The 19,251-nt window shown below is 56.4% G+C and overlaps 1 protein-coding gene and 1 long non-coding RNA gene across 6 annotated transcripts in view; both read left to right on the forward strand.

The window, feature by feature from the left end:
• The window catches only part of MACROD1 (mono-ADP ribosylhydrolase 1), a 170,855-nt gene that overhangs the window by 6,795 nt on the left and 144,809 nt on the right, over positions 1-19,251 (forward strand). For all 5 annotated transcript variants that reach the window (XM_032283016.1, XM_032283013.1, XM_032283015.1 and 2 more), the window contains exons 2-3: positions 10,269-10,370; positions 11,636-11,752. In XM_032283016.1, the coding sequence (XP_032138907.1) occupies positions 10,269-10,370; positions 11,636-11,752 (219 nt within the window). The remainder of the gene's footprint in view (positions 1-10,268; positions 10,371-11,635; positions 11,753-19,251) is intronic.
• Positions 1,552-2,995, forward strand: LOC116554839. Its single transcript, XR_004270306.1, has 2 exons — positions 1,552-2,401; positions 2,576-2,995. It is a non-coding gene; the product is annotated as an uncharacterized LOC116554839 (long non-coding RNA).

Below are 19,251 nucleotides of genomic sequence, written 5' to 3' on the forward strand. Positions count from 1 at the left end.
CCACCATGCCCAGCTAATTTTTTGTAGTTTTAGTAGAGACGGGGTTTCACCATGTTGACCAGGATGGTCTCGATCTCTTGACCTCGTGATCCACCCGCCTCGGCCTCCCAAAGTGCTGGGATTACAGGCTTGAGCCACCAGCTAATGTTTTTAAAAATGTTTTGCAGAGACAGGTTACCATTATATTGCCCTAGGCTGATCTTGAACTCCTGGGCTTAAGTGATCCTCCCACCTCCAAAAGTGCTAAGTGCTGAGATTACAGATGTGCGCCACTGTGCCCTGCTTCCTGAACGTTCTCTCCATGTCTTTGATGGACATGTGCCCTCATTTCAGGGATATACCTAGATAGACCTCCAAATACTTGTCTGTCTGAGAGGATCCTCTCTCAAAGCCTGGCACACGGTAACCAAACTCATAAGAGACTGATGTATAGGTGAGAAGGCAGATGTGCAGTTCATGGTGGGGAAATATGATAGCAGCGGTTCTGAAAACTCAGGTGTGCCTTGGGGGAGCCTCCTGTCCCGATGGGAAAGCCTCATGCAACACAGATTGTAACCTTAGGATTGCTCAGAGCATGTGTTCTCATCCAGGGCTGCTTGTGTGATTTTGGAAGCCTTGCCCTGGGCAACGCAGACAAGCTTACCTGCTTGAGAAAGGTCAGCCCACCCACAGGGATCCCCTTCCCTGGGCGTCTGCCCAGTATTTCTGTCTATATGCAGTGCTGAGTGCCTGCTCAAGACCCCTGTAACGATGCCCAGCTTGTCCTCCAGGCTGACGGCCAAATTCAGCTTCCCCCAGGTGCTCAGTTTCTTTACCTCCAAGCTGATGCTCATTTCTGTGGTCTCCCTCCAGGTATGGAGATGCCTTCAGGCTGGCTCTCCCTGGCTGGGAGACTTTCAGTCTTTTGGGGAGACTTCAGCAGTGTCTGGTTTTATTGGCCAGGGTTGCTTTGTTTGTTTATTTTGAGACAGAGTTTTGCTCTTGTTCCCCAGGCTGGTGTGCAATGGTGCAATCTCGGCTCACCGCAACCTCCGCCTCCCAGGTTCAAGCGATTCTCCTGTCTCAGCCTTCCGAGTAGCTGGGATTACAGGCATGCACCACCACACCCAGCTAATTTTGTATTTTTAGTAGAGACAGGGTTTCTCATGTTGGTCCGGCTAGTCTCCAACTGCTGACCTCAGGCGATCTCCCCGCCTCCGCCTCTCAAAGTGGTGTGATTACAGGCGTGAGCCACTGCACCCGGCCTATTTATCTGAGACAGGGTCTTACTCTGTTGAGCCACCATGCCCGGCCCCTAGTCTTTTGTTGATAGGCATTTGGGTTTCTTATGAATAAAGCTGCCCTGAGCGTTCTTGTGAATAAAGTTGCCCAGGCTGGGGTGCAGTGGCGGGATCTTGGCTCACTGCAGCCTCTGCCTCCCAGACTCCCGCGATCCTCTCACCTCAGCCTCCTGAGTACCTGGGATTACAGGTGTGTACCACCATGCACTGCTAATTTTTGTATGTTTTGTAGAGACGGGGGTTCCGCCATGTTGGCCAGGCTGGTCTTGAACTCACGAGTTCAAGTAGTCCTCCCGACTCAGCCTCCTAAAGTGCTGGGATTACAGGCTTGAGTCACTGCGCCCGGCTGACTTTCTCTAATTTAATATCCTCAGTTTTGGGGCACTTCGTTCATGGAAACAGCTTTGCTGTAAAGGCAGTTGGGCATTAGGGGACTCCTGGTTGGGTCCTTGGGGGGGTCTCTGGGTGCTGTGTCACCACAGGAGGGTCTGGCCTTGGGTCCTTTTTCCCCACCGCAGGCAGAGCTGTGTGCTGCAGAGAGCAGGGACGTTGGTGTCATCAGACGTGGGCACATGCTGCTGCTTCCTCACTCTCCAAGCCTCAGTCTTCTCATCTTTAAAATGGGATCAATAGCACCTGCTTGGAGGTTGTGCTGGGATCACATTAGAAACCATTGTGGGCCAGGTGTGGTGACTCATGCTTGTAATCCCAGCACTTTAGGGGCCGAGGTGCGAGGATTGCTAGCGCCCAGGAGTTCGAGACCAGCCTGGGCAACATATCAAGACCTTGTCTCTCCTAAAAATAAGAAACCATTTTATATACCATGGCCCAGGGTGGGTACCAGTGGCCCCCCCTTCCTTGTCACCCGTGGGGCCTTCAGGCCTGTCTCCTCTCTCTCCTCTGTGCTGGCCATGGTGACACCAGGTTCTTGGAGCTTGTTTCACATGCTGGGGCCCTGAACCCACACAGCCTCATCCTCTCCATGGTGGCTCCAGGTGGGGTTGCTGCGCCCCAGCCTCATGCCACATTGCGTGGAAGCCGGGACTAACTTCAGCCCCGTGCGATTTTATCCAGAGTGGATGTCTCATCTGATGTGACTGCAGCACTGGCAAATTTTCCAGGTACCCCTGGGAGTAGGGGAGGGGGCTTCTTCCACCTGTCTTCTGGGGGTACAGCCTTGCCAATGCCCCGGTGTGGATGGAGACGGGGGCAGGGAGAGGAGAGAGTGTGCCGTCTCCCCTTCGCTTGAGCGTGGGCTTTGACAAGACCTTGGCCTTGCTGGCCGGTGAGCACAGGTGATGAATGCCCCTGCCATGGGTCTAAATGCTGCTGTGTTCTGGGAGCCCAGCCTTTATCAGCCCAGCCCACCTGGCATTCTCTCTGAGTGGAGCCTTGCCCTGGTGCGCCAGCCTGCCTTCAGCTCTCTGAACACCATCTTGCAAAATGCCATAAAGACACTTCTTAAAACACATCATTGAATTCTCGTTCCCCGCTGCACTTTATGGTTCTGGCGGAGCTTGCTTCCTCCCGCTCGGCTTTGGTGCCTGGGAGCCGCTGGAAGCTGCGTCCGGGGTCAGGCCTCTCCATCAAAATTTACTGCGAACATCTTTTACAACACCTGTCTCACTGAGCTGTGAAATACTCTCGCCTCTTCAAAAATGAAAGGAATGAAAATGCATGTTTTACATCTTCTATATAAAAAAAAATAAAACTCACTTGTGCTTTAAGTCTGCATCTGTCCTTCTTACAGGAGAATATGGGAAATGTTAGAAATTCGTGGGGCAAGGCCGGGCGTGGTGGCTCACGCCTGCAATCCCAGCACTTTTGGAGGTTGAGGCGGGAAGATCATCTGAGGTCAAGAGGTCAAGACCAGCCTGGGCAACATGGTGAAACCCTGTCTCTACCAAAAATACAGAAAATTAGCTGGGTGTGGTGTCAGGCATCTGTAATCCCAGCTACTCAGGAGGCTGAGGGAGGAGAATCACTTAAACCCGGGAGGCAGAGTTTGCAGTGAGCCGTGATCACCTGACTGCACTCCAGCCTGGGTCACAGAGTGAGACTGTCTCAAAAAAATAAAAACACAAATGCATGGGGCATGTGCCTGGCTTCAGGTCCCTGTTTCTCCTCCGGAGGAGTGAAGAGGGGCCTGGCGGGCGAGGACTGTTGCGGATGGCGTTGTTGGCCTTTTCTTTTCCCGTAAATCAGAAACCAATGCAGCGTGTAGGTCTTTGGGGACCCGCCGGGCCACAGCCCTGTTCTGGCGCTCAGACACTGCTGGCCTTCTGAGGTATGCACTTGGGCTCCACAGACTAGAAGGGACAGGCTGACAGATGTCCCCAAGGTAGGTGCCCAGCTGGCTGGTGGCAGAGCTGGCATGCTGTCTTTGGGAAGTGGAGCTGTCCTGTGAGCTTTGCTAGAGAGAAGCGGCTGTGTGAGCTGTGGGTCACTCAGACCGGGCCATCATGCGTAGGGTAGACAGTATGGGAGCAAGCCCAGGTTCCTCTCACTTCTGTGTGACCAGGGGCAGGTCACTCTGCCTCTTCTCTAGAACAAGGTGGTGGCACCTGCCAGATGATGTCTGCCAGGGCACCTGAGGTGTCTCTGGGCACCCCGGTCTAGTTCCATGGGATGCCCAGGGCCTGCCTAGCCAGAAACACTTAGCAAGGCCTGTGGGGTCCCAGCCCGCCAGTCCCACCAGCATCACAGTGGGTACCTGCCTTTCTGGCCACAGGTGCAGCCGTCTGGGAGTGCCCACACAGTGGCATGCCAAGGCCTCACAGTGGGGAGGTCACAGATGCACAAGGTGACACATATAGGGACCCACATTATTATTTAGAGACAGGATCTCTGTTGCCCAGTCTGGAGTGCAGTGGCACAATCACAGCTCACTGCAGCCTTGACCTCCCAGGCTCAAGTGATCCTCCTGCCTCAGCCTCCGGGCAGTTGGGACTACAAGCACATTCACCATGCTCAGCTGGTTTTTTTTTTTTTTTTTTTTTTTGGTAGAGATGGGGTTTCTCCATGTTGTCCAGGCTGGTCTTGAACTCCTGGGATCAAGCCATTGGCCTCCCTTGGCCTCCCCAAGTGCTGAGGACCCAAATAATTAGAAAAGCTCTTCTACCTGCTGTGTCCCCAAGTTGGAAAAAAAAGTTCTCCACAATTTTGTCTTGTTGGCTTTGTTCTCTTCAAGTCTTATTTCACCGCCAGGAAGGAGTGAGTGTGTCTGATGGGTAGACAGCACTTTGCAGCTTACAGAATGTTTCCACAGCCAGCTTCTCCTTTGACCCTCCTAGCAAGCCTGGATGCTAGCAAGGGAAGGCCTGCCTTGTTCCTATTCTAGAGATGGGAAAACTGAGGCTCCAATGGTGTCAGGAGGTCATGGGCCCAAACCTGGCGGGACCTGGAACAGAGGAAGAGCCACAGCGACAGCCTGGGTCTAGGCCGGGCGCTGCCAGCATCTGCCCATCCTCAGACCGGGAGGCAGACCTGGAGAGGCCGACTTGCCTCACTTTCTCCACCCAAATGCTCTAAAGGGTCATCTCTCACTCCCTCTTACCTCCAGACTTTCGCACATGCTGTTCCCTCTGCCTGGAAGACTCTGTTCTTGGCAAACTCGCCCTTGGCCTTTGGTCTTGGCTCATTCATTCCTCAGTGCACCCCTCAGCCACCCTCAGGTGTCCATGCACTGTGTGGGGTGGTGGGAATCCAATGATAAACACAACAGATCCTCTATGGAACCTGCAGGCCAGGATGGCCAAGATCAAGAAAGGAGGCCGGGCACCGTGGCTCAAGCCTGTAATCCCAGCACTTCGGGAGGCTGAGGCGGGTGAATTGCTTGAGGTCAGGAGTACAAGACCAGCCTGGCCAACGTGGTGAAACCCCATCTCTACTAAAATACAAAAATTAGCTGGGCGTGGTGGTGTGTAATCCCAGCTACTAGGGAGACTGAGGCAGGAGAATTGCTTGAACCCAGGAGCAGAGGTTGCAGTGAGCCGAGATTGCACTGCTGTACTCCAGTCTGGGCAACAGAGTGAGATTCCATCTCCAAAAAAATAATAAAGGAATAAATGTAAACAAAAGCAAACTATCCCATATCCTGCAAGAGGCACAGCAGGTACAAAGGCCATGGGCCAGGAAGCAGCCTGGCTGTTGAGGGAACCTATGTAGTGGGGAAGGTGGCTTTGGGAGTGAGGTGGGAAAGAGGCCAAGTGACCAGAGTTTGAATGGAGTTCCCCCCATCCCTCAAGATGGAGTTTCGCTCTTGTTACCCAGGCTGGAGTGCAATGGCGTGATCTCGGCTCACTGCAACCTCCACCTCCTGGGTTCAGGCAATTCTCCTGCCTCAGCCTCCTGAGTAGCTGGGATTACAGGCACATGCCAGCATGCCCAGCTGATTTTTTGTATTTTTAGTAGAGACAGGGTTTCACCATGTTGACCAGGATGGTCTCGATCTCTTGACCTCGTGATCCACCCGCCTCGGCCTCCCAAAGTGCTGGGATTACAGGCGTGAGCCACCGCGCCCGGCTTGAATAGAATTTTGAACAGAGGAGGATGGTGCCTGAGTTGTGTTCCCAGGATCCAGGGCTGCGGTTGAGGAACAGATGGGGGTGAGGTGCACTTGGGGATCAGCTGGGAGTTGGGGGCGTCTGTTGGGGTCTAGGGAGCCATGAGGAAGTCTTGGCCCCAGGGGGGTGAAAGGAAGGCTTGGTTTCTGGGGTGACACGGGGATCAATCCAACAGGTCTGCGGCTGGATGAGACATGGGAGGAAGAGGAAGGAAAGAGGGGGACCCCTGGTTCAAGGCCCTCGAGCAAAGACGTTTTGGGGGCGAGTCAAACGTTCTATGTTGCATGCCTGCCCTTTGGGGAATGAGAGCAGGCAGGTGCCCTGGGGGTCAGAGGCTCAGAAGAGCATGGAGGGACTGGAGGGTCAGCCCTGAAGGGCGCTCGCTTAAAGAGGGTTTTGAATCTGTGCAATTGATCAGAAGACCTAGGGAGGAAAGCAAGGACACTTCCTGTCCACAGGGAAGGCAGGAAGGGCCGTTCCACGGGGCTTGGTGACCTTGACCTTGTGGAGGGTGGGACCAGACTGGGCGGACTGGAGGGAGGATTGGATGGAGGAAGTAGAGACAGGCGTGTAGACGAGGAGGGGGGCGGCTGCAGGGGCATGGAATGCGGGCGTTGAGGGAGGGGATGGGATTGTCTGAGGGCAGACAGGACAGCCTGCTGGAGGGGTCCTGCGGCAGTGAGTCCTCTGGGAGGTGGGCCTGGCACAAGGCAGCGCTGGCAGGAGGGACCCTCGTGCTCAGTGACCTGAGGGAGGGAGGACAAGGTGCGGGCAGGTGGTGGAGGTGCCAGGCTTGGTGGGGAGGACAGCAGCTGGAGGAGGAGTCGGGGCAGCAGGGAAGCGGGGGGAAGGGGGAGTCTACTTTCGAAGCAGCTGCTGAGTGGCTGGGCCGACAGAGCCCCCCACGGGGGAGGTAAAACATTTAGAGGCAGTCTTCTGCTTGGTAGGATTTCCTCCAGTGATTTACAGCCCCTGGGACCAACCAGAGAAATGGTGGCCACTTCCTGGAGCTTTCCTGTGCTCCCCTCTGCTTGGTCAGGCCCCAGGACCTCACCTTGGTGAAGGTGAGGATGCTTGATAAATATTTATGAACTGACTTATCAGCATTCGAGCTGCCTCTCCTCCCTGGCCTGTTTTTTGCCCTCGGTAGGGGGTACTGGCTGCCGGGAGCTCAGCCCTTTGCCACATGCCAGGCTAGCCCGGTCCACTTCCTGTGAAACACAGGAGGTGGCTCCCCACAGCTTCACTATACGGAAGAGGACAGCAGAGGCTTGGAAATGCTGCAGCTCCGTCCAGATACCAGTGTCCCTGACCCCAACAAAGAAAGGGCTCTTCAGATGGGAGCCCTTGGCCTGCTCCTCAAGTCCTGCTGGGGCCATGTGCCAGTGGGGAGGCTGGCTTCTCAAAAAGGGGGGCAGGGAATGGGCTGTGAGCAGCGAGGGACGCTAGTGATGGAGGGGTCAGCAGGGTACCCTTGGCCTCTTAGAAAGTGGGCACATGGCACACTCATGGGAAGCGTCTGGTGAAAGCATTCTTTTTATTTTTTTGAGACGGACTCTCACTCTGTCACCAGGCACGATTTCGGCTTACTGCAACCTCCACCTCCCGGGTTCAAGTGATCTCCTGCCTCAGCCTCCTGAGGAGCTGGGATTACAGGCAGGCACCACCATGCCTGGCTAATTTTTGTATTTTTAGTAGAGACAGGGTTTCATCATGTTGGCCCGGCTGGTCTCGAACGCTTGGTCTTGTAATCTGCTCGCCTCAGCCTCCCAAAGTGCTGGGATCACAGGCATGAGCCACTGTGCTTGGCTTTTTTTTTTTTTTTTCCTGAGACAGAGTTTCACTCTTGTTGCCCAGGCTGGAGTGTAAGGGTGCAGTCTTGGCTTACCACAGTCTTCGCCTCCCGGTTTCAAGTGATTCTCCTGCCTCAACCTCCTGAGTAGCTGGACTATAGGCACGCGCCCACCACGTCCTGCTAATTTTGTATTTTTAGTAGAGATGGTGTTTCTCCATGTTGGTCAGGCTGGTCTCAAACTCCTAACCTCAGGTGATCCACTCACCTCAGCCTCCCTAAGTGCTGGAATTACAGGCTTGAGCCACTGTGCTTGGCCTGGTGAACATTTTTTTTTTTTTTTTTTTTTTGATGGAGTCTTTGTGTTGCCCAGGCTGGTGTGATCTCGGCTCACTGCAACCTCCACCTCCCGGGTTCAAGCGATTCTCCTGCCTCAGCCTCCTGAGTAGCTGGAACTACAGGTGCCTACCATCATGCCCAGCTATTTTTTGCATTATTAGTAGAGACAGTGTTTCACTGTGTTGGCTAGGTTGGTTTGGAACTCCTGACCTCGTGATCCATCCACCTTGGCTTCCCAAAGTGCTGGGATTACAGGCGTGAGCCACTGCACCTGGCCAGGTGAAAGCATTGTCAGTTTGGTTATGGTGCCCCTGGGATGAAGCCTGTCCCCCCGCCCCCCGCCATCACTCCACAAACAATTTTATTCTCCTATGACCTCATATGTGCTGTTGCTGCCACCAAACACCCTTTCCAGCCCTGGCTACTTCCCACTCCTCTTCCGAGTCTCCCTGAAGCATCCACCGCCACCTGCCTGGCCAGGGTTCCAGGGAACTCCTCTCCCAGCCCTGAGTGTCTCATAGCGCATCTCAGAATTAGAATTGCTTCACTGGAGCACCTGACCAGCCTCCGTCTCCCTGGCTGCGTTGTAGACTCACAAGGGCCAGGGCCAGGTCAGCGTGCTCGATGCATCCTGGCACTGAGTACAGGACCTACTCAGGCCCAAACATGTTATGGAAGAGGGGAGAAGGGGCTGCCACTTCTCCCGCCTTCCATAAGTGGCTCTGGCTCAGGCAGCAGTTGAAGCTGACCAGGGATGGTCCTAGTACACCCCTCCCTTTTTTTTTTGAGATGGGGTCTCACTATGTTGCCAGGCTGGAATGCAATGGCACGATCTTGGCTCGCTGCAATCTCCACCTCCCAGGTTCAAGCCATTCTCCTTCCTCAGCCTCCCAAGTAGCTGGGAGTACAGGTGCATGCCACCACGCCGGGCTAATTTTTGTATTTTTAGAGAGATGGGGTTTCACCATGTTGACCAGGATGGTCTCGATCTCTTGACCTTGTGATCCACCCACCTCGGCCTTCCATAGTGCTGGGACTTCAGGTGTGAGCCACTGTGCCTGGCCGTGGCTTAGCCTTTTCTGATGACCCTAGCTTCGCATCCAGCCGGGTCTCTTGACTGGGCCCCTCGCATGAGTTCTGTCATATGATGCTCTCAGTGTCCTTGGGCTGTTATCACCACTGTCAGCAGTGGGCAGATGAGGAGATGGAGGCCTTGATGGCGAAGTGACTCTGGCCGGGAAAAGGGCATTTGTGGGGGGACCTACCTGTCTCTTAAGTGCCTGCCCCTCTCTGCCAGGTGCATAGAAGCTTCCAGGAGTCAATCCTTCCTTTCTCACCACCTCCTCGAATTGCCCTCCCACCTCCATATATTTCTTGATGCTTTTTGAGCTTCTCAATTGTAGCCTTTGCTGTTTGCCATGGGGTCTGCTCCATCCTCGGAGCCTGTGGTCCAGGGTGCGAGGCTGGGCTGAGAGCCTGGGTGTGCAGGCGGCCTCGGGCCAGCAGGGGGAGCCCACGAGCTGCGAGCCTGGTCAGTGCCGGCGCTTCTCAGCCGGTTCTGGGTTTCTGTGCCTGGTGCCACCCCCAAGGGAAGGCGGGGCCCATGGGGCGGTGCCTGGGCAGGGGGATGTGGCCAGGGTGAATCCAGAGTCCATGAGTGGGTGGAAGGGCCTGACTCCTCACTCGAGTCCCTGCTGTGTGAGGGTGGCCCCCCAACCTCCCTGAGCCCCGGTTTCCTCATCTGTAAAATGGGGATGATTCCAGCCGCCTTGGCCACACTGGGAGCCCTCAGCTGCTGCTGGGGGGGGATGTTGGGGACAGGTGCCAGGTCCACTTGGTCCTGCAGCTCCTGGAGGAAGACAGCGTCCCGCTGCCTGCATGCAGTGACAATGAGGCAGAACTGACTGGCAGTGGGACTGATGGATAATGTCACTGGTGAGGCTGCCAACCGGCCTGGCCTTAGCGTGTGGGAGGAAGCTCCAAGCTGGGACCCAGAGAGATGTGGACTCTGCTGGAAAGTGGCAGAGCTGAATTCTGAACCCAAGTCTGCAATGCCTGAGCCGGTCCCTCAGCCTCCCCAGGCCTCAGTTTCCCTCTTCGAACAAAGAGAACAGGACAAGATGTTCTAGTGGCCTTGAGGCTCCCCCAGCAGGCCCACCCTGTGTGCCCAGGGAAGGATGGACAGGAAGGGCTGGTTTGCATTCTTGGATGAGGCAAGAGGGGACACCTTGGGGTGGGAGCGCCCGGCCCCCTCCTCTCCCCCGGCCCTGATCCTCCTTCCTGTTCCTGCAGCCTTTCTGAAGGGCCTGAGTGACAAGCAGCGGGAGGAACATTACTTCTGCAAGGACTTTGTGAGACTGAAGAAGATCCCTACGTGGAAGGAGATGGCGAAAGGTAGGCTCTGCTCAGGGAGGCCCTGGTGGGCGTGCCCCAGACCCGCGGCCTGGGAGAATTGTGCAGATGAGAGGAGTGAGTCTGGCGGGACGTATCGGGTGCTTGCTGTGCGCAGGCGCTGTGTGTGTGTCACTTCATTCAGTTGTTTTATTTGTTGCGACAGAGTTTCACTCTTTTTGCCCAGTTTGGAGTGTAATGGTGCGATCTCAGCTCACTGCAACCTCCGCCTCCTGGGTTCAAGTATTCTTCTGCCTCAGCCTCCTGAGTAGCTGAGATTACAGGCACCTACCACCATGTCTGGCTAATTTTGTGCTTTTAGTAGAGATGGGCCAGGCTCTTACCATGTTGGCCAGGCTGGTCTTGAACTCCTGACCTCAAGTAATCTGCCCACCTCGGCCTTCCAAAGTGCTAGGATTATAGGCATGAACCACCGCACCTGGCCACCTCATTCAATTATTTATTTATTTATTTTTCTTTTTTGAGATGGAATCTCTGTTGCTGAGACTGGGGTGCAGTGACATAATCTCCATTCGCTGTAACCACCGCCTGCTGGTTTCAAGTGATTCTCCTGCCTCAGCCTCCCAAGTAGCTGGGATTACAAGGCATGCACCACCATGCCCAACTAATTTTTGTATATTTAGTAGAGATGGGGTGTCAGGCATGAGCCACCGTGCCTGGCTTTTTTTTTTTTTTTTGGCCACGCTGGTCTTGAACTCCTGACCTCAAATGATTTGCCAACTCAGCCGCCCAAAGTGCTGGGATTACAGGCATGAGCCACCGCTCCCAGCCACCCTGTTCAATTATTAACACAGCCTGAGGCAAGTGGAACTTTTATCCCCATTATATGGTAGGAAACAGAGCCCTGGGTCAGGTGAGCCACCTGCTGGACACTCCTTGCTTGTGGGGAGCTGAGGTGTGAAGCTGAGGTTTGGTTGCTTACAGTGGGGTGTGTTGGTGAGACAGTGGGCCTGGTGACCCGTCACCCTGGGCAAGTCCCTGACCCACCTGTGTGAAATGGGATGGATGATATTAGCACTGTTGTACCTGCTGGTGGCCTTGCTGTGAAGATGCAAGGGGTCCCCTCATGGTGCTGGCATGTAGTAGGTGCCCCTCAGCGTGGCTTCCTGGTATGGGGTCAACAGTCATGGCACTGCAGGCTGCCTCTGGAGGTGGAGGGAGGTCGATGGGGAAGGCCCTGGGCCCTGGCTGGGTCCCTCTGTAGTGGCCAGCCTCGCTGTGATCTCCCTGGTCCCTGCTTGTTCCAGGGGTGGCCGTGAAGGTGGAGGAGCCCAAGTATAAAAAGGACAAGCAGCTCAACGAGAAAATCTCCCTGCTCCGCGGCGACATTACCAAGCTGGAGGTGGATGCCATCGTCAATGCTGGTGAGTGGCTGGCCCGAGCCAGAGCTCTGGGGGCCGCCCCGTTGCCTTTGCCGTGCTATGCTATGCCAGGCCTGGGTGGATGCCACCTGGCTCCAGCGAGGCTGGGGTGGCCAGTGAGGACGGCCTGCCGGCGCCGTGGGAGCCTAGCATGCCGGCCACTCGGCTCCTCTTCCCCTGAAACCCTGACCTGCTGTGTCGGGGATGCCTTGCTCCACGGAGACCCATTAGTGGCCGGGAAAGTGGGAGAGCTCAGCTAGAACTGGGCTGCCCTGCCAGGAAGGCGGTGGCCAGAGCAGGGAGGTCTGACCTTGGGGGGCCGCAGACGCCCCTACTACTGCCTGCCTTCCTCTGTCTTTGGCTTGCCCTGCCCCGCTTCAGGCCTGGGCAGGTGAGGGAGCTCGTTGAGGGGACAGTGGGGGCAGAGAGGTCCCCTGCGGCACCCTGGCAACTTTCCAGCGCCTGGAAACAGGAGCCGCTCAGCTTCTTGTGCTCGCCTCTTGCTGGCTTGGCAGTTGATTGTGATGAGTGTGGGAGTCGGCTCTTCTTTGTCAGCGGGAGGAAGGGGGCTGCTCCTCGTGCGGGCGGTGGTTGTCTGGCAAGGTCGAAAGGCGCCGGGAAAGGACTTTGGCGTGGGGTGCCACGGGCCGGTTAGGTCCAGCAGGTGGCTTGTGGAACAGGTCGACTGGCGGCCGAACCCCAACCCTCGCCTGCCTGCTTCTCGCTCCTTTGCTTACCCAGCATCTGCACCTAGTGTCGGAGGAAGGGAGGCCTCTTTCTCAGGCCCTGAATGTGGGGGCAGACCCTCTCATCTTGGACTCTAGCTCATGGGGAGAATCCTGTCTGCCAGCCCCTTCCCAACCTGTGCAGGCCCGGGTCACCTGCAGAGCTTCTCTAGTGTCCTTCATCCCCACTTTGGGCTTGTAGCGGTGGCACCTGGCCCCAGCACTGTCCCCCAGTGACTCTAGGGTGTGGTGGTGTGGATGCTGTGAGCGTTTCCATTGATCTCTGTGAGTGACAGGCTCTGGGATCCGGAAAGGGTAGGTCACTCGGCCGCCCTGGGCCTGGTCCACGGGGTCTGAGTTGTGTTTCCTGAAGCAGCCGGTGACGGCAAAGCTGGATAATCATATGGGGGTGCCTCGCCCACAAATCACCCATCTAGGCACACAGATGACAAGTCACATGTAGGCAGGAGTTACTGCTCAGAGTGTCTGGCCTAGGGAGGCAGAGGGAGCTGGGGTCACCTTGGGCTCCTGCAGGTGGTTCAGGTGTCTTTCTCTGGGGCCACTGGGACGAGGACTGCTAGTCCGTCTGGGGACACATGGCTAAGACAAAGCCACATCTGGGTTGGCAGATGTTACAGAGACCTAGGGGAGTAGGGTGTTCTTGCTGCCTGTACCCAGGGACGTGCTGGCCTGGAGCGGGAGGACAGAGCCTTGGGGCTGTGGCCAAGGGGGCAGTCAGGCAGGCCACTGGGTACCCCAGCCCTGCCAATCACTAGCAAGCCTGAGAGGTGCCCAGCGGCATCTTCTTGCTGAGCTGCAAAGTGGTCAGAGGGAAAATGAGGCATCCTGTGAGCTTTGTCCCCCCTGGATTGCTGGTTGGCTGGAACATGGGCCGGGAGAAAGGGCGCAGGGACCAAGGTGGGGTGACAGCAGATGCAGATGGAATGGGGGCCCTCTGGAGGCTGCACCTGGACTGCGGAGTGATTAATGCCTTTTCCTAAGTGCCCTTGCCAGGTGCTAGGCTTTGGATGTGGCAGCTCCGTCAGAAGCATGTTAGTGCCAGCTCTGTTCGCAGCGGGGCCAGGGTTGGGGCAGCCCTGGCCAAGTTTCTCTGGAGACTCCCCTTCTCTGTGCCCTTGCCTTGGCCTGTTTCCTCCTCTGCACAGTGGGGGTGGCGAGGAAACCACCCGTCAGGTTGCTGAGGTCACTCAGAGCTGATGCCCGTGATGTGCGCATGACAGTCACTCAGCACCCGGTGGGAATCAGGGCCTGCCACCTCGCGATGGTGCTGAAACTGGTGTCCCCAGCGCCATCTGGGCATCACCCTTGTCCTGGGGGTGCCGAGGGACGTGGTACCTCCTGCAGATGATCAGCTTTTGCCTCCCCCTGCTTGCCTCAGTTTACCCACACACCTCTTGATGTATTTTCCTGGGATCTTTTTATTTCTAGGAGGACCCAGCTAGGGTCCTCAGAAGCCTGTACAGCCAGGAGAACCCAGTACCCGCCTGGAATCCCAGGGAATGGCGGAGGCAGAGTCTGGACACAGGCTTCCCAGACAGAGCCCGAGTCTCCTCCGGGCCTTCCAGGGCTTTGTGCAGCCCCAGCGTTCAAAGTGGCCTCCGCACTGGTCAGGCCTCCCGGGTCCTGGGTGCCTTGGCTCCCACCCCAGCCTCTTCGCCCACCAGGGGGCAGCAGAGATCGCAGTTCCCGGGAGCCCATAAATCAGCCTGTTTATTAGTGGAATAAAAGTCGCCAGCAACGGCGGGGCTTTTCGGGGCTGCATAAATCTGCGTCTGTGCCTCGTGAAACCCATATGTGCTTAATTCATATGTAAAGTTTCAAGCAGGAAGAGAATACGTGTCCATTAAATTCTATTTGACTTGATTATAATCATTAGCCATGAATAATTGCTTCTCAGTGCCTACCACGAGCCACCACAATAAGCCAGAGGAGAGAGCAATTATCTTGGGGTGGAGATTTTTAAATTTATATTTTTGAAGCCAGGGGCAGTGCTGGCCCCGCAGGCTTCAGTGGCCCATGGAGAACGTGGAGGGTTGCCCTGGGCTGGGAACTTGAGGCCTGGCTGCCGGAGCTTCTGGATTTTGTTGGGGAGGAGGGGATTCTCTTTGTTCCTGCTGCCATATGGGAGGGGCTGTCACTGCCTGGGCATGGGTCCAGCTGCAGGGATGTGCAGGGGAAGGGTGCAGGGGGAGCTGGGAGAGGGCTGTGAGGGAAAGGAGGCAGGGGGGCTCCCAACCCCCTACCCTCCTCCATCCTGAAAAGCTGTGGGCTTGAAGGAGTCTCCAGCCAGGCTGTGGGCATCCCTCCTGTCACTCAGCAGGGCCCTGGGGATCCCTGGAGAGGGTGGGCACCAGATGTCCCCTTCCTGCCCCCCCTCACTCCTTCCCCTCCCTGAAGAGGCATCTGCCTACGACCTCCCTCAGGCCTTTGAGAATTGGACTCTGGGCTGGGTGCAGTAGCTCACTCCTGTAATCCCAGCACCATGGGAGGCCAAGGTGAGAGGATCACTTGAGCTCAGAATTTGAGACCAGCCTGGTCAGCATAATGAGACCCTATCTCTACAAAAAAAAAAAAAAAAAAAAAAAATGAGCCAGGTATGGTGGTATGTGCCTGTAGTCCCAGCCACTCAGCAGGCTGAAGCAGGAGGATTGCTTGAGCCTGGGATGTTGAGGCTGCGGTGAGCCATGATTGTGCCACTGCACTCCAGCCTGGGTGACAAAGTGAGACCCTATCTCAAAAAAAGAAAAAACAGAAAATAGAACATCAGACTCTGGGCCAGGCACGGTGTCTCTGCCCGTAATCCCAGAACTTTAGGAGGCCGAGGCAGGCAGATCACCTGGGGTCAGGAGTTTGGAGACTAGCCTGGCCAACATGATGAAATCCCATCTCTCTGCTACAAGTACAAAAATTAGCCAGGCATGGTGGCACATACCTGTAATCCAGCTACTTGAGAGGCTGAGGCAGGAGAAACACTTGAACCCAGGAGGCTGAGGCAGGAGGATTGCTTGAACCTGGGAGGTCCAGGCTGGAGTGAGCCATGATTGTGCCACTGCCCTTGAGCCTGGGCAACAGAGTGAGACTCTGTCTCAGAAAAAAAAGAAAATCAGACTCTGAGGCTGCATGCGGTGGCTCACTGCTGTAGTCCCAGCACTTTGAGAGGCCGAGGCGGGAAGATTGCTTGAGCACAGGAGTTTGAGACCAGCTCGAGCAACACAGTGGCACCCTATCGCTACAAAAAAATAAAACTGGCCGGTGTGGTGGTGCATGCCTGTAGTCCCAGCGACTCGGGAGGCCTAGATGGGAGGATCACTTGAACTGGGAGGTCGAGGCTGCATTGAGCTGTGGTTGTGCCACTGCACTCCAGCCTGGGCAACAGAGTGAGCCCTGTCTCAAAAAACAAATAAAAATAAGAAAATCAGACTCGTTTCCTTACCGATCTGACATTTGACATTCAGGAGTGGTTTCCACTCTCATATTATCGGGCTATATGAAATGTGATTGAGGCGTGTGTGATGGTGTGTGTGTGAGGTCAGGAGTTCTACCTGTGTGTGTGGGGTGTGTATGCATTTGCGTGATGTGTGATGCCTGTGTGTGTGAGGTGGCGTTTGTGTCTGTGCTTGTGTGCTGCATGGGGTGTGTGTGATGCAGTGTGTGTGTGGTGTGATGTGTGTTTGTATGGGATGCGGTGGGAGGCTGGCAGAAGCATAGAAGTGGGGATACCTGGCTGGTGAGAGGCAGGGCTTCAGGTCACAGGGACGGGACAAAACCCCCCACCCAAGGGCACAGTGTAGGCCTCCCTGGATCCTGGCCCCATGGGCTGCCAGCCAAGGCCGTGTGCTCGGGCAGCACCCGCGAGAGTCTCAGTCTTCTGCCATCTGTGCCGGCCGCGGCTCCTGCCCACAGGAGCATGGCGCATCCATCTTAATGAAATTGGGTTGCCTCGTGCAGGAGATCAGCCGGGGAGCACCCGCAGGCCCCCCTTTCTGGAGGAGGAGGCTTTCGGAGCCAGTGCCGGCCTCTCCAGCTTGGCCTATGACCTCAGGCCTTCGTCTGGGGAGAGCTCCGGTCTGGGGGTCTCACCCAGGGGGTGCTGAGGCTTCCAGGGTATTTACATCATCTTTTTGCCACAGGGGTGCAGTGACCTTGAGTGGGCCACCTCGCTGCCCTTAAGTTTCCTGGTGCTCCAGGCCTGTATGTGTGGACCCCTTGTTCCTGACAGCAGAGTCCCGGCCAGGAAATGTCCGGGCACAAAGAAAGACCCCTAGTCTTGGCTGGGCGTGGTGGCTCAGGCCTGTAATCCCAGAACTTTGGGAGGCTGAGGTGTACGGATCACAAGGTCAGGAGTTCAAGACCAGCCAATATGGTGAAACCCAGTCTCTACTAAAAATACAAACATTAGCTGGATGTAGTGGCACGTGCCTATAGTCCCAGCTATTCAGGAGGCTGAGGCAGGAGAATCACTTGAACCCGGGAGGCGCAGGTTGCAGTGAGCCGAGATTGCTCCACTGCACTCCAGCCTGGGCAGCAAGAGCAAGACTCCATCTCAAAAAAAATAAAAAAAGATCCCCTTGGCCAGCCCAGGGGTCTGGCTGCCTGGCTTTGGCCTTCGGGTCATAAGAGGACAGGGCAGAGATGCATGCAAGGCTTTGTGAAGGATGGAAGGGATCTTTTCTTCAGCGCTAGCCCAGAGCAGCGAGCGTGGGCCGTGGGCACCGTGGCCAGGAGCAGGTCGCGGTCCCAGCGCCCCTGCTGGCCATGCTGTGGCCTCCACTTCCTCATCTGAGAAATGGCATCACTGTCAGTCCCACCGCAGGGTGAGGGTGAGGAGTCCAGGAGTTGGGGCCTGTCTAGCCCTGGGCCTGGGCCCTGGTGCATGGAGAGTCCCCAGGAAATGACTATTGGGAAGTCGGGAGCGAGAGCGACTAAGCAGAATATAATGTGACAGAGCGCTAGGAGCAAGGTCTGAACAAAGTGCCACGAGACGCCGCAGGGACCAATTAATTCTGCAAGGAGGTGGCGGGAGGCGAGGTGGGTCTGTGAGGCCTTTGAGGGGCCCGGGCGTGTAGCAGGGACGGGTGGGAAGCCGTGTTTCACAGCGACAAGCCGGCCTTGCACGGAGATTTTTTAAGCTGCTTATTTATTTAAAATAAGTCATGAAGTGGCGCTCTGTTTCCTTAAGTCTTGGGGCTTTGATTTGTGAGAATCTGCCTGCTGCTTATCACCGCCCGCCTCCCAAGCACCAGGAGCCCCTGCCTCGTCTTCTCCTGCCACCTGGAGCACCCCGCAGAGCCTGGCCTGGCGGGGAGCAGGCCGGGACCTGAGCGGCCACCCGCCCCTGCGCCTGGCTGTCCCTGGGCCGCCGCTGGGAGTCCGTGATTTAGAGACCGCCTTGATGGACTGCCAGGCGGGGGCCTGGAGGGATGCGGACTGCCTTGTGGGAAGTGATCTGACGCTAAACTGTCGCCGTAAATCGCTTTATCTGTCACTTCAGATTTAAATGTGCTTGCTGAGGCTTGCCGGCCGCCACACAGCAGAAACCTCTCCGCAGTGGGCAGGGGAGGTGGCCGGCCTGAGGCAGCAGTGAGCCCGGGCAGGCTGCGCAGCAGACTTTGCAGCTGGAGCCTGTTAGCGACAGACAGCAGCCCTGGCCCTGGGCTCCCTCCTTCTCAGGGGAAGCCAAGCGCAGGCGGGGCCGGCCGCGTTCCGGTGCTCTGGCCACTCTGGATGTGTGCAGTGCTCTCAGGCCCCGAGAGGCAGGCAGGGTTGTTACCCCATTTTCAGGGATCAAGTAACGTGCTTCACCTCGGCAGGTGACTGAGCCAGAATTCGAACTTAGACACTTTCGTCCATGCAGCAGACATAGGTGATAGGGCTGCTGGGCACCAGGCCTTGGGGTGGACCTGGGCTGCAAAAGACACAGTCTCTAATTCCAGATAAGGCGTGAGACATGTGGTGGAACAGGAAGCATGGTGCAGGAGGGACAGGGGTCTGGACTGCAGGGGAGGGAGGCAGGGGGGAAGGCTGCCTGGAGGAGGGGTGCTTCGGTTAGATGGGGTGCTAAGTCAGAAGTCAGGCAAGGGCATTCTGAGGGTGAGGGAGTATGGACAGGGAGGGCTGAGGTGGGCGGGACACTGGGGAGGTGCTGAGGGGTTTGGAGTGAGCCACGGTGTGGCACGGGCCTGAGTTGGGGGCTTGGTGAGATCACTTGGGCTGCTGGGTGGAAAGTGGGGGCAGGGAGGCCCAGAGCGTGGGTTGGGAGGCGGCTCCCTCCAGGTCTACACTGTGTTCATACCTCGTGATTCACCTCTCTTGCATTATTTCAGCCTCGTGCTAATGGTGAACTGGCAGCTCAGAGACATGAAGTAGTTTGCTTAAGGTCACACAGCTAAATGGTGGTAGAGCTGGGATGGGAGGTTTGCCGAGCTCCAGAGGCCCCAGGAAAGAGTGAGTGAGTGAGTGTGTGTGTGTGTGTGCGTGTGTGTAGGGGAGGGAATACCTCCTCTCTGTTCTCTTTTTTCTGGCTGTTGAATTTGAGTTCCAAGAGTGAGTGTGTCTTGTCTGCCCTCCTGGCCTGGAAGCTGAGAGTAGGGCAGAAGTTTGCCACCGGGGGAGGGGTCGTCGTCAAAAGATGGAACCAACATCTGAATCTGGGCTCCTGTGTCCCCTAAGCCTCCTGGTGGGCTCCAGCTCTCTTAGCCTGCCCAGCGTCGTGTGTCCCAAGCCCCTTCAAGTCTCTGGCAAGCCCCACGGAGCCCC

Source organism: Sapajus apella, unplaced genomic scaffold (assembly GCF_009761245.1).
Source record: "Sapajus apella isolate SASKATOON/1434 unplaced genomic scaffold, GSC_monkey_1.0 scaffold14, whole genome shotgun sequence".
Classification (NCBI taxonomy): domain Eukaryota; kingdom Metazoa; phylum Chordata; class Mammalia; order Primates; family Cebidae; genus Sapajus; species Sapajus apella.